Source organism: Felis catus, chromosome B4 (assembly GCF_018350175.1).
Source record: "Felis catus isolate Fca126 chromosome B4, F.catus_Fca126_mat1.0, whole genome shotgun sequence".
In the NCBI taxonomy this organism is placed as follows: Eukaryota; Metazoa; Chordata; class Mammalia; order Carnivora; family Felidae; genus Felis; species Felis catus.
In genome coordinates, this window is record NC_058374.1 from 5871456 (window position 1) to 5884917 (window position 13462).

Sequence of the window (13462 nt, forward strand, 5' to 3'; positions counted from 1 at the left end):
CCCGCCCCTCGGGCTTGGGGGTCCCGCCTTCCGTTCTGAGTGATGTCAGCACGCTTCCAGAGGACGCGCTTTGGCCTAAGCTCCGTTGAGTGTGACGTCTGCGCTTTCGAACCAAGCGTTCTGGTGACCCCCACAGCTACTGGTGAAGCTCCCTCACTCCACGGGACTGTGCTTTCCACTCCTGCCTGTGACCGTCCACATGCTGTCCTCCTCTGTAGTCGCTAAGTGCCCTGGGCCTGAGGACGCTCTGCACCCCAGACCGGGACACCATTAGAAACTCATTCCCTAATTCTGGAAGCAGCAAAGGCCTTCTGAGAGCCGAAAAGCTCTTCTCAGGTCCCATCTAGAAACTTCCCAGCAGCAGCAGATGTACAATTTAGCTTTCTTTTTAGTTGGAAACATGTTATTGCAAAAATAACCCACAGTTCAGAAGGTCTGGAAAATCTTTATTATGTTGGATATTTTTTGCTGTTCCAATCAGGGTCTTTCTGGTCGATAAGTAACCTTAGTCAGTGCCTTGGGACAGGAGCCCTGACTTGCTGATATGACATAACTGTTTCTTCAGGGTCTTTTTCTTTTAACTGTGGAAAAGTTTCTATTTAAACAGAGGAATATGAAGCAAATTAAACCCAAACTTTTGATATTTTGGGGCTAAGTTTAGGTGACCAGTATCTCTTGGGCATCTTGAGAACTTGTAATTTTAAGAGGATGTGGCAAATTTGAGTATCCAATGGACAGGCCTTGTGATCCCATTTAAAAAAAAAAAAAAATTTTTTTTTTTTTTTTTGAGAGAGAGAGAGCACGAGCGAGCACACGTGTGAGCCAAGGAAGGACAGAGAGACAATCTTAAGCAGGTTCCACACTCAGCACAGAGCCCAACTCGGGGCTCAATCTCACGACTCTGAGGTCATGACCTGAGCTTTAAGCTAAAAGGTGCGATGCAATTTTATTAAGATTGTCAGCAGTATGGGAACATTTAATAAAAGAACTAAAGATTCACCATATTTAGTTGGTTATTTGGCAAGGCTTGTGAGCAAACCAAAGTGTTCTGAAGTATAAAGTATTTCATAAATGCAGTTTTTAATTGATAAGGCAGTTTAAATAGCTGGGTTTCTACATGGGACCGGTCATCAAATTCCCCTGAACAGTGACTGTTAAGTTTTACTATATTTTATATGATAAGGTTATAAGTAGAATAATGCAGCTTTGAGTTAAGCCTAAGAACTTAAGGAAAATCTAAAATTTTGAATTTGGATAAAATGCATATTGAAAAATAGAAATATCTCGAAGCAGTCTTTTGTATAATGTAGAAAAGCCACCCTCAAGTGCAGTAAAAATATATGTTCCTCCAACATTAGAAATTCTGCGTTTTCGGGGCGCCTGGGTGGCTCAGTCAGTTAATCTTCTGACTTACGCCCTGGTCACGATCTCGCAGTTTGTGGGTTCGAGCCCTGCACCCAGTTCTTTGCTGTCAGCGTAGAGCCCACTTTGGATCCTCTGTCTCCCTCTCTCTCTGCCCCTCCCCTGCTTGCAGTGTCTCTCTCTCTCTCTCTCTCTCTCTCTCTCAAAAATAAACATTAAAAAAAAAAAAAGAAATCCTGCTTCTCTTTTAAGCAGTCATTCGGTCCTCACATCGGGCCAACAACTAATATTCTCTGCATTTTACAGATGGGGACACAGAGGCAGAGGAGGGAAGAAATGGCCCGGGGCGTGGAAGGGAGGGCCAGTTCTGGAGCTGGTCACACATCTTCCACCACGTAGCCTCCACGATGCCGTCCAGTTTGCCTCCAAGTTGTTCTGATCACGGGTTAAGTGAGAGCCCACTTCGAAGACTTGCTTTTTCTCTGGAGGTGACAATGTGACTCATTTGAATCACAAAGACTCTTCATTTTCCTCTTCAGAAGGGCAGCATCATCTTCTAGGACCATAATGGGAGTGGAAAGCCACCGCTTGGCCAGAGCAGTTGTGCCTGACTTCTGGGAAAGAGGCAGTCTGGCTTCTCAGCCGTAAATAGGTTATTAAGACTAAAAACACTGAGGTCGGATGGGCCTGGGTTCCCAGCTCAGCCAAGCCCTCTGAGGACTGTGATGCCCCGCCCGGAGGACAACGACTGACTGGAGAGAACACAGCTCCCTGGAGAGAGGCTGTGGCACGGTGAGGACAGTGGCATCTGTCGAGAGGCCCAGCTGGAGGTCTCTGCTCCGTCTTTTGTGGCCAGGCGCCCAGGGCAGGCCACTTCCCTTAGCCGCAGCTTTGTCAGTAGCGAGTGGGGGTGAATGCTCGCCCCTGCTTGAAGCAGGAGTTTGTCAGAGTGCTGAGAAAAAAGGACACGCTTGTTGCAACAACGACAAAAAGCCCGGTCATCTGCTGGCACAGGAGCGAGCTTCACAAGAGCAGCTTGGTGACATTCTGGAGTCCGTTAGGGCTCTGATGTTTTCAGTGATTCCATCCTCAATGCAAGCCCGGCCCTGGGCTCGGTGGGCTTCAAAGGCCCAACTTAAACCCCGTTCGCTGCAGCCACTCTTCCCTTGTGAAGAAAGGGACAACTGTCCCCGACTGGCAGGGAACAGCTGGCGTGCACTCCCAGCTGCTGGTGCCTCCGGAGCTGCTGCTGAGCACTAAACACGATGCTACTCTCCTTCCATCCGGGACAGCGAGGATGTGGATAGCGTCTGTCCCCTAGAGACTGAATCCTGATTTCTGAAACTCCGCGACCGGAAAGAGAAGAGATGATAATTTCATTCCAACACGGTCAGGGCTGTACTTGGGAACCGGTTTAAACGGGAGGGTTAGTAGGAAAGAAGGAGACTCTCTCTGAGCCAGGTCAGACTGATCTGGTGGGCACCGGGGAGCCCACGTCCTCAGAGCAGGTAGGCCGTGCCCCCCACCGTCCACCAACCTGTTGCCCGTTTATATCCATTTATTTGGTTTAAGAAACTACCCTGCGGCAGGCAGGACTCCCACGTGGCCCCAGGATTCCTGGCCCTCGTGTACACAAACCTTCCCCAGTTACTCAAACACTAACCCAGTATTGCCGTGAATTTGCTGACAAAAGTAGGATCCCAAATCAGCTGGGCTTACGATACGGAAACCATCTGCAAGGGCCTGTGTCCTTCCTTAAGGCAGGGAGTTTCCTCCGCTGGTCCCAGAGGAAGGGGTCAGAGTTCAAAGCCCGAGAAGCCATCCACCTGCCTCCGCTGACCTGAAGACAGGAGGTGGCCACGTGGCAAGGATGCGGGCAGCCCCTGGGAACAGAGTGCTGGCGGCGGCCGGCAGGAAGTGAGGACTTTACTCCTGAACTACAGGAACTGAATTCTGCCCTGGGAATGAGCTGGCGAGGCGGTTTTTCTCCAGTCTCCGGTTGGGAACTCCCCTGCTCACAGTGATTTCGGCCTCCTGAGACCCTGAGCAGAGACCCCAGTCTTGCCAGTGTGACTTCTGACCTACAGAATCGGGAGAGAATACGTGGGTGGTATTTTAAGCCACTAAGTTTGTGGTAAAAGCTCCTCCTCACTGTGCTGCCTGGAAATTAAGCAGTTCCCATCATTAATGGTAATTAGTAGCTGATTACACAGCCAGATCAGTTTGGGAGTTGTCTCATTTAGCGAGTTCTGCAGTCTCTATGATTACTCTAATTTTTTTTTAACTCTTTATTCTGAATTTTTAAACTTACAAACATTTTGCAAACAGTCTAAAGAAGTCTCAAACACCCCTCCCCCAATTCTCCAGATGTTGCATAAACACAGTACGGTTACCCAAATCCGGAAATTAATATTGGTACAGTACTATTCCTGTTTCACCAGCTGTCCTACTAATGTCCCTTCTGTGGTTCAGGAAGCCATCCAGGATCCCATGTTCCATTTGGTCTTCATGGCTCGTCAGCTGCCTGTAAAGCAAGAACACTTCCTCAGTCTATCTTTGTCTTTCACGATTTTGACATTTTTGAAGAACTGTTTGCTAGTTATTTTTGTAATGTCCTTTATTTTAGGTGTCTCATGTCTCCTCGTGATCAAATCCAGGTTATGCATTTTTGCGCAAGAATACTGCCCGTGTGATGTGTCCTTCTCAGTGCATTGTATCAAGAGGCACCTGATGCTGATTTGGTCCATTACTGGTGACGTTGACTTTGATTAGGTGGTGGAGGTGGCTTCCAGTTTTTTCTACCGCAAAGCCACCACCTTCCCCTTTGCAACTAATGCTTACCTTGTAGGAGGTACTTTGAGACTGTTAATATCCTGTGTCTCACTGCATTATTGCTGCTTGCTAATTTTAGCCTCCCCGGAGGGTTCTTCTGTGAAACAATTATTTCTGTGCTATTTGCCAAATGGTGACTTTTCTAGCGCCATGATTCCTTCTCCATCTAGGAGCTAGGATTCTAGTCATTTCTGTGAGGTCTAGGATTTGTGAGCAAGAGCTCTCCCTCCTCCCCTATGTATCTATTCACTTTCCTATTTATTTATGCCAGTGTGGACTCATGGCTTCTCACTTTGTTCTCTGGGTCACAATCCATTGCTGCCATGACTGTTTTGGAGGAGCCCTTTCACGTTGGACCCTGTGTGTTTTGGACGCGTCCCCGTCGTTTGTCGGCAGGCCTGCAAAGTGATTACTTATTTTCTGGCACAACAAGATGTTCCAGGCTCATCCTGTGCTTAGCCGCTCAAACCCTCCGGGGGCTCTTGGCTCCTTCAGTCGGAGACTGGGGTTTAGGAACCAACAGCCGTGAGTTAGATGTGTCCTTATAGCTACCCTTAGTATTTATAGTTTTCTCCAATACTGTGAATCATTGATTCTTTCACAGTTCCATAATTAGGTGTGCGCAGGTGAACACGTGCATGGGTGCGCGCCCATGCACACGCACATGCACACACACACACATTCTGGTAATGGATAGTTGTTCATCCCCCAGCAGCTGGATTTCCCTCGGCCCCCTCGACCCCAAGGAAGCTCAGCCCTGACATTCCTGGGCCAGCCCACGTGCTCCTGCCCCACGCCCTCCCCTCCCCCATGTGAGGACCCTTCCCTCTCACTACCCCAGGGCCCCTGCTTCCAGCTCTACTACTGCTGTTACTCATAATGGCAGGTGCCTTTCACTGAGCACGTGTGCTCCAGGCAAATACGATTTCACGCGATCCTTACAGCAACCTGTAAAGAATGCATTATGCCCATTTTATAGGCAAAATACTGAAGCTCGAAGAGGGTCTATCATACAGCCTTGGGAAGCCATGGCAGAGATTCTCAGCCAGTGTCTTCTCCTCACCCCTTGCTTGCGTCTTGCACGCACCCACGCCAGGGCTGGCTGGCCGGAGGTCTGCCTTTTGGCAGGACCCAGGGGCCCAGAAGCTTGAGGCGGCAGCAGCTTTAAACCACCCGGACCGTATCAATGGGGGGTGGCCCGCAGTGGGGACAGCCGCTGGACTCACCACTCTGGGGAGTCTGGTGGAGGTGGGGGTGGGGCCCTCAAGTACTTTATGGGCCCTGCTGGTCCCTGTCCCCAGGCATGCCCCTTCCTTCCTCCCTCCCTCCCTCCCTCCCTCCCTCCCTTCCTTCCTTCCTTCCTTCCTTCCTTCCTTCCTTCCTTCCTAACACACTCTTCTTTACCAGTGTTCCCTGACCCCGATCAAATGTTCCCTCTTCCTATGACCTCAGTTCCTTCACTGGAGACCAAACCTCACATCCTACAGCTAGAGAGGAAAGGCTTGTGGGTAAAGATGAATTTCCGGGGTGGAACGTGTTAGATCTCTGAGGTTACCCTCACTTTGGAGACAGCATGAAAGCCTTCAGTTTGGCCTACAAACTGGAAAAGAAATCTGGGAAGCGGGGCCCTTTTCTTCCTGCAGTAAGAAAACTAGAGGCCATGGGTCTGGCACTTTCTGCCCCAAGAGCCTGGGCCAGGAGGCACCCCGCGGAGCACCGGGACCAGAGGAGAAGGGCGGCTGTTGCCCTGGGTAGGAGGAGCCCTGATTCTGCTCCAGATCCTGCAGGACCCCTCCCAGCCCGGTCCCACTCCCCCTCTTGGGTGTCTGAGCGCAGCCCTACACAAGGAGGGCCGGCTGCACCCTTATCACCTGGGAAGCTTCAGGCCCCGCCCCAGGCTTACTAAATCAGAAACCGCCCCTGGGGCCCAGCCAGCTGTCACAAATCGAGTCCTGCAGCTTGCTCCCTGCCCTTGGGCTGGAGCAGCTCTGTCCTCAGGCCCCCCATGACCGATGACAGGCTGGTGCTAGTGATGGTGGCCATTCTAGCACAATGACAGCTGGGGCCCTTGGAGGAAGACCGGAACCCGCCTGACAACTCTTGCAGTTTCCGCAAGGTTCCAGCCACTAGGCTCGACTCTAGACGGCAGTGTGCTGTGCTCAGAGCTCCTCAGAAGAGTACTGTCCCGTCCATAGGTCATCAGACCCAGAACAGAAATGTCAGCGGACACAACGGGGAGTTTGGGGAATAATGATGCGATTCCTTCACTCTGCGACTCACACTATATTGTGGAAAGTGCCTCGGAATATACTCTCCACTTAAGATCTCTTCAAATTCTGCCTCCGCGCCGAAAACCAGAGGGCTGTGAACCACTACCCCAGCCCATACTGGCTACTGGCCACCGTGAGTTAGTAGTTCTTGAGCAAATCCAATTTTTCAGGCCACTCGTTTCTCTCCTGTGTGAACTTGCCTAGGCTGTTGCCTCCCTTGTGCAAAGGACAAGCAGAGACACTCTTGCGGTTATGAAATGTCCACAGCAACCCTTGTTGGCAGGTTCTGATTGGACGTGAAAGAACAGACGTCCCCGGGGATTATGAACAACAAGACCCAACATCAGAGAGGGCTGCTCTCGGAAATGATGGGAATAAGACAGCCACGAGTCCCCTGTTGTTCCTATAGGGGATTATGCTCAAGAGTGGAGAGATGGGGCTCCGGTCCTGCATCACTTCTGATTCCGCGTGGAGGGACTTTCACACCTACGAGCGCTTCTCCCAAGTGTCCTGCATTTGGATCCAGTTCCCACACTAACTCCCTGCGCTTGGCATGGACCCCACAGGGCAACAAGGGGCTCAGCCCCACAACACTGCCCCCCACTTCAGATGCCAGTGCAACTACTGGGTGCCCAGGTACCCGCTCTTCTGTCTGACGTGGCCACAAAGTCTGGGGTCTCCGCGACTTTCGCTTTCAGGTTTCATAATTTGCTAGCGCTGCTCACGGAACCCAGAGAAGTGCTTTACTTGTTATTATCAGTTTATTGCCATGTATCAGTTTATATAACTCAGGAACAGCCAAATGGGAGAGGAGCGTAGGACGAGGTGAGCGGGTAGAGGTGCGTGGAGCCTCCCCGTCCTATCGGAACCTGCCACCTTCAGCCTGGAAACTCTCCGAACCCGTCATTTAGGGGTTTTTATCCAGGCTTCATTACATGCGCATTACTGACCACTGGTGATCCGACCCAATTGCCAGCCCCTCTCCCCTCCCTGGGTAGGGGTGGGGGGATAGAGCTGAGAGTTCCAACCCTCTAAGCATGATGTGGTCTTTCTGGCCACCAGCCCTTATCCTGAAGCTACCTAAGTGTCCCAGCCACCAGTCATTTCATGAACATGCAAAAACCCTCTTTTCGCTCTGGGGATTCCGAGGTTTTTAAGCGCCAGGTGCCAGGAACTGGGAACAAAGACCAAATACGCGTGTCTTACTGTATCACAATCAGCCGCCTGAGTCCGCAAGGCAGTAAAGGCACCAGCTACAAGGAAGAGGTTCCCGCCCCCCCCCCCACCAGCGTGCATGTCTTCTGGCTTCACTGTGACTCGCAGCCGCACAAATCGGAGATGTGCAGGCTTGCATTTATCTGGCCTTAGATAAAATTTGCCTTCCTGCAAGTGAGTCCATGGAGTAAAGTGCAGGTCCGCTGGGTGTTATGGTTGTGGCAGGGGAAAGGGCAGAGGGCCTTGGCGATCTCTCTCGGTGTCAGATCTGCCCCCCCCCCCCACTTCCTGTTTCTCTTACACAGACTGACACCCACACTCAGGAGCTGAAGTCGGAGAGCTCAGGAACCCAAATGACAATACCTTGTCTGAACCAACGCTGGCTTCCTTCTCTCTGACGTGGGCTCCCTTCGAATGTGGGGGTGGAGTCTGGACCACCACCCATAAAGGGTAGCAGCCCAAGGAACTGCACCCGCCCCCCCATCACGAAATTATTATTTTAAAAAAAAAATTTTTTTTTTCAACATTTATTTATTTTTGGGACAGAGAGAGACTGGGAGGGGCAGAGAGAGAGGGAGACACAGAATCAGAAACAGGAGCCCGACGCGGGGCTCGAACTCACGGACCGCGAGATCGTGACCTGGCTGAAGTCGGACGCTCAACCGACTGCGCCACCCAGGCGCCCCCCCCATCACGAAATTATTAAAAACCCACGAACACCCCACTGGCTCTGACTTTTCAGTTCACCTGGATTTTTTTTTTTCCACTACGTAGAAAGTGGGGAATTGCATAGGTACCTTAAATATTAGATCTGGAAACTGTTCCCAACACCATTTCTTCAAATTGTAACATAAAATAGCACTTTTTCACAGGAACTAACTCTCACCTGGACGGATAGATGACCTCTGCCTTTGAGAAATTTGATCCCACCAAGTAGTTAAGCATTTTTCAGGTGCTGGCCTTCACACAAAATGTTTAGTGATGTGAGGAATGGTCTCCCTTCTCCATTTCTCGAGGTTACGGTTCCTGAAAGTCCCATTATTATTATTATTTTAAAATTATTTTCGACATATGTATTGATCAGGATGTGAGGTGCTGTTCTAGGTCCCCGGGGAAACAGCGATGCGCAAGGGAGAGAGAGACGCACAGTTTGCCGGGGGCGATCACTGCCGGGGTGGGGTCGGGGTGGGGGGTGGAAGAGCGCCGGGCGGGAGCCCAGGAGCTGGAAGGATTTTCCACGAGGGCGGCCAGAGATGCGCTTTGCGGGGGTTACTCCCTCCGGCCTTCATTTAATTTCCGTCCACGCCGGCCCGCCGTTGGCGCCGCCCCCCCCTCCCCCCCACCCCCCGTGCCGGTGCCGAGCGCCCGAGGGCAGAATCAGCGCGGGAGGCGGTCCCCCGAGGCCCCGCCCGGAAGGTGTACCCGCGGCGTGGGGAGGGGCGCGCAGCGGCGCCGGGCGCGCAGGGGTTAAGCGCTTTCCGCCGGGCCCGCCCCCGAGGCCGCGCCGCCCGCCTCGCCGCGGTCCCACCCTCCGGCGGTGACGCGCCCCGCTCTGTCCAAATATGTCCCTTTCCCCCCTCCCTCGCCCGGCGCCCGCAGGCGCCCCCGAGCCGCGAGGCTGGCACTCGGACGTCGCCCGGCTTCGGTATCCCGGGCCGGCCCCGCGGGGCGCACCCCTCCGCGATGCCCTTCAGGAAAGGTAGGCGCCCAACCCCGCGCGCGGCCGCCGGGGACGCAGCCCCGAGAGCCCAGCCCGCGTGGTCTCCCCCTCCCCTCCCCCCCGGGCGCGCGCCGCTCCCCGCGCGACCCCCCGTCGTCCGCCCCGCCCGGCCCTGCCGTGCCCGCCACCCCCACCCACCCCGGGCCCCGCGCCGCCCGCCACCCCCCGCGCTGCCGGGCACTGCCCGGCCCTCCGCACCGCTCCCCGCGCCGGCTCTGCCCTCGGCCCTGCCCGCCCCCGGTCCCGCACCGCCCTCGGACCGCGCGCTGCCCCGTCCGCCCCCGCCGCCGCCGCACGTGTCCCGGCCGGTGCGCCGCGCGGGCCGCCCAGGGCCTGCGCCACTCGCGCGACTTTGAACGAACCCCCGGTCGCGCCTCATCAAGTTGGAGGTCGCGCGCGGACCGGCGAGCTGGGGGCCCTCGGTGGCGGGGGCTTGGCCGCGTGGGATTCCCCGCTGCGCACTCGGTGGCAGGCTGAGTCCGGGGGGAGGGACCGCCGGGACACGCGGGTGGGAGAGGCAGGTCTGTGTGCGAGTCCTGCCGCCGCCCTTCTCTACCCTCCGACTCCTGGGACGTCATGTAAACCACCCGGAACCTCAGTTCTTCGGCAAAATGGGGGACTGGGGACGGCTGTGTGGGACCGGTGGGACATTGCACCGAAAGGCGGATACCGACCGGAGGTGAGGTCGGCCTGGCCTAGGAAGGTGCCCTGAGGCAAGACCTCCCCCCCGCCCTGCGCCTGGCACGGCGACACCCACCTGGCCCACCTGCAGGCCTGGCATTTAAGCTTGTTCACTGGGCCCTCCCCCTCTGCAGGGGGGGGGGTGTGTGTGGGGGGGTGCACAAGCCCTGTCCGCGAGCCTCAGATTCTCCTGTGGCCCCTGCCCCGGAAGGGGGACCCACTGTATTTGGCCTCAGTTGGCTAGCCGGGTGATGAAGGCCGTGTCACTGCACGGCTCCGCTCGGATCCTGGCGGCTGCCGGTCAGCTCGGAGCCCAGGGTAGAGAGGGAGATTCAGTTTTACTTCCCCGTCCGAGCTGTCTGACTCCTTCCCCTTTTATCTTCGTGTGGGGAGGGGTGTGGGCTCTGGTGACCCACCCCTACCTGGGTACCCTGGCCGGGTGAGGAGTAACTAAGAGGAAGCCTCCACCCCGCCCCCCCGGGGGGGGGGGCGGCTGGGACTGAGCTGGGTGGCCCTCTGCCTGTCTTCTTGCTGGCTCTTCCTTCCCTCATAACTCAGATTCTAGGCCAATGCTCTGGTTGCACTTGAAGCCCTGTTGGCCTTTGTCCTTTTCACAAAGGTTGCGTGATAGAGCTCCTGGTTGTGAACGGGACTGGTGAGAAGGAAGGCGGCTGCTTCTAAGAGCAGGCGGGGTGTGTGGGGGGGTGGTGAGAAGGAAGGCCTCTGCTTCTAGGAGCAGGGAGAAAGCTGTCTTCGGTCCTCTGTCAGCTCACGACGTCCCGCCCCTCGGTCACTGTCCTCAGTGTCTCCATTACTCCACTTATAACATGGCGGCCTTGCCTAGACGGTCCCTCAGGCTCTCACCTGACCTCATTTAACTGCAGCGTGAACAGTCGCATGTCTGCTGACTTTACCACTTCTCCGCTCGCTCATTTCCTTGTGGTCTCTGCGGGGGAGCTCCCAGAAGGCCTGTCCCAGCACTTGTTGGTGGGGGCCGGGGAGGGGGTGGCGAGCATCCACATCAAGGATTAAATACCTGCGCAGCTAAATGATCTTGCACGTGTGACGATTTCCCTTGATGACAGTATTAATAGCTCACGCAGGACAAAACATTTGCAAACTGCTAAAGGTTGAGGCTTTGTCATTGCTGCACGAAGGGGACAATACCGTTCCTCTGTTCTGTGGATGCTAATTCGTGAAGGTCCTAGGATGGGAGGAACAGTAGTTGCTGGGTTTTGGAAGCTTTGGTGGTAAGCCAGCCAGGGCTGGGACTCTGGAGGGCTTGGAGCCCGAGCCAGAACTCCCCCACTTGATTGAGTCGTGATCTCCTACCTAGAAGTGAGCCCAAGTGGAAATTGCAGGGAGACCTGGTTTGTTCAGTATCGTGATAGGATGTCATTTGGGGCTTCGCAAGGTGCAAAGGTCGGCCGTGGGGTGGGGCTCAGCACCGTGTCCCTGGAACTGTCCAGATGGTGGACACTTAAGTGCATATGTTTTACTTATTTTTTTTTTTTTTGGATTTTGAGCCATTTGAATTTTGAACAATTCAAAAAAATAATTAAAAAATTAGGAGATGAAAAGCCTTTCCTGCTCTCTCCACCCCCCTTGCCCCCACGATGAAAAGAAGCCCGATGGAGAAGGACTTCCTCCTAGCTAACCTCTTGAAAGTTACTTGACTACTAATTCCCTTCCCATGCTGTGTTTTTGGGGCTTGACAGGTAGGACTTTGGGATCAGCTCGGTCAGAGGCCCAGTGAGAACACAAGGTGTGCTCGCTCATAGGGGGCAAGCTGAGCAAAGTTTAATAAGGGGACTGTTAGAACATTTGGGTGGGGTGTACAAAAAGCGCAAAAGAGAGTGCGGAACCTCGGGCATGACCGCCCGAGGCCCAAAGGGCTGAGGAGCCTGATCGGAGCTGAGCCAGCTTATGATCCGGGCAGCTCGTAGTCCCAAGGAGAGCGGAGAGCAGACTGGGAGAGTCAGCAGCAAGGTCACGCTCCTCCCTCCCTCCGACCTCAAGGCCTGGGCAGCCTGCCGGCCGGAGCCCCTCGATTCCACGCAGGCTGGCCCGCTGGGACGCAGAGCTGGGTGGGCTCACCTTTGGTGGAGGGCGGATCTGGTGAGACAAACAGGTGACCTGCCCAGGATCTTAGGTCCTGTGCCTTGAGTGTGGGATGAACAAGCTGATGTCTCCCGAATGCAGAGTTCAGTGACTGCATGCTATGTCATTCTTTGTTTTGTTCGTTTGTTCGTTCATTCATTCGTTCATTCATTCTCTGGATCGAGTGCATGCTATGCACCAGGGTCATGCACCGTGCTGGCCCAGTGAGGTTTGGCAGCTCCCTCCCTGGACTGACACCTCCATTCCGGTCCACGGCGCTCCCGTATGGCCAGGCAGAAACCACCGAGCGCGGATGGATGAACGAAGCTGGCCGAGATCGGCCCGGGCAGCAGCTGCCAGCGACCTTCCCCACGGGCAGGTGGGGATGACGGTGGCCACGGTGGGGAACAGAGCTGGGTCCTCTGCCATGTGGCTGGAAGAAGTAGGCTTCGAGATTGGTCTGGGTCAGGAGGAGGCAGCACTCTCCGAAGCGGGCAGGAAGAGCTTGGGCGAACACCAGGAGTAGGCGGTGGTGGGCGGGGGAGGCCGTGGTGGGGGGGTGAAGGCTGGAGCCCCGCTGTGAAGGGAGGGGGTGGCTCTTCTCAGAGGGCTTTACAGATAGGAGACGGGGTGACTGTTCCTGAGATTTAGGTGCGGCTCTGTCCGAGCCTGGGGTCTCCACTACCTTCTCGAGGTCCCCTTCTGGTTGAGAAGTAAAACTGTCTTAGGGAACGGGGTCGCAAGGATTCTGGCACAGCCCCACCTTCGGGGGGACAAGGGGAACAGTGAATGACAGTAAGAAACCCAACTAGCATCAGAGAGCATCCTCCACAGGCCTTCTCCAAGTGCCTTCTGTGTGCTCACCGGTTCTCCCCCACCTGCTGATGTGAGTGGCGTCATTTCCCTGTAAAGATAAAGGACACGCGGCTTACAGGGACAATGCAGCTTGTCTAAATTCCCTCGCTAAGTTGTGTGCTCCGCAGGGCTGGGACTTAGGCCTCTGCATTCTGCCTTTCCGGCAGGGCCGGTGATGGCCCAGGTTAGGAGGTGACGTAGGATATGATCGCCATCAGGCAGAGAAACCGCACAGTATGAGAAGTGTGCCGTGTGAACGAGCAATTTCTTTCACATCAGAAAGGGGCAGAGGGACAGACGGGGTTGCCTGACGCGTCTGGGTCTTTGAGAGACGGATGCAGGCGGATGCGGGTGGGCCCGCACAGGACAATACCGGCCTTCTGCCTCTCTTCAGGTGGCCCCGGGACACTGCCGTCATAAGTGCCGA

General features: G+C 54.9%; 1 protein-coding gene and 1 long non-coding RNA gene across 2 annotated transcripts in view; one reads left to right on the plus strand and one right to left on the minus strand.

Moving 5' to 3' along the window:
• Positions 1-429: 429 nt before the first annotated feature.
• On the minus strand, positions 430-9175 carry LOC109501292. The gene is made up of 2 exons (XR_002159238.3): positions 8566-9175; positions 430-3886 (listed from the first exon to the last, which is right to left on the minus strand). It is a non-coding gene; the product is annotated as an uncharacterized LOC109501292 (long non-coding RNA).
• Positions 9176-9231: 56 nt separating this feature from the next.
• PFKFB3 (6-phosphofructo-2-kinase/fructose-2,6-biphosphatase 3) overlaps positions 9232-13462 on the plus strand; it is a 75389-nt gene continuing 71158 nt past the window's right edge. Inside the window, exon 1 of the mRNA XM_023256312.2 lies at positions 9232-9378. Coding sequence (XP_023112080.1) covers positions 9363-9378 — 16 coding nt within the window. The 5' untranslated portion in view covers positions 9232-9362. The remainder of the gene's footprint in view (positions 9379-13462) is intronic.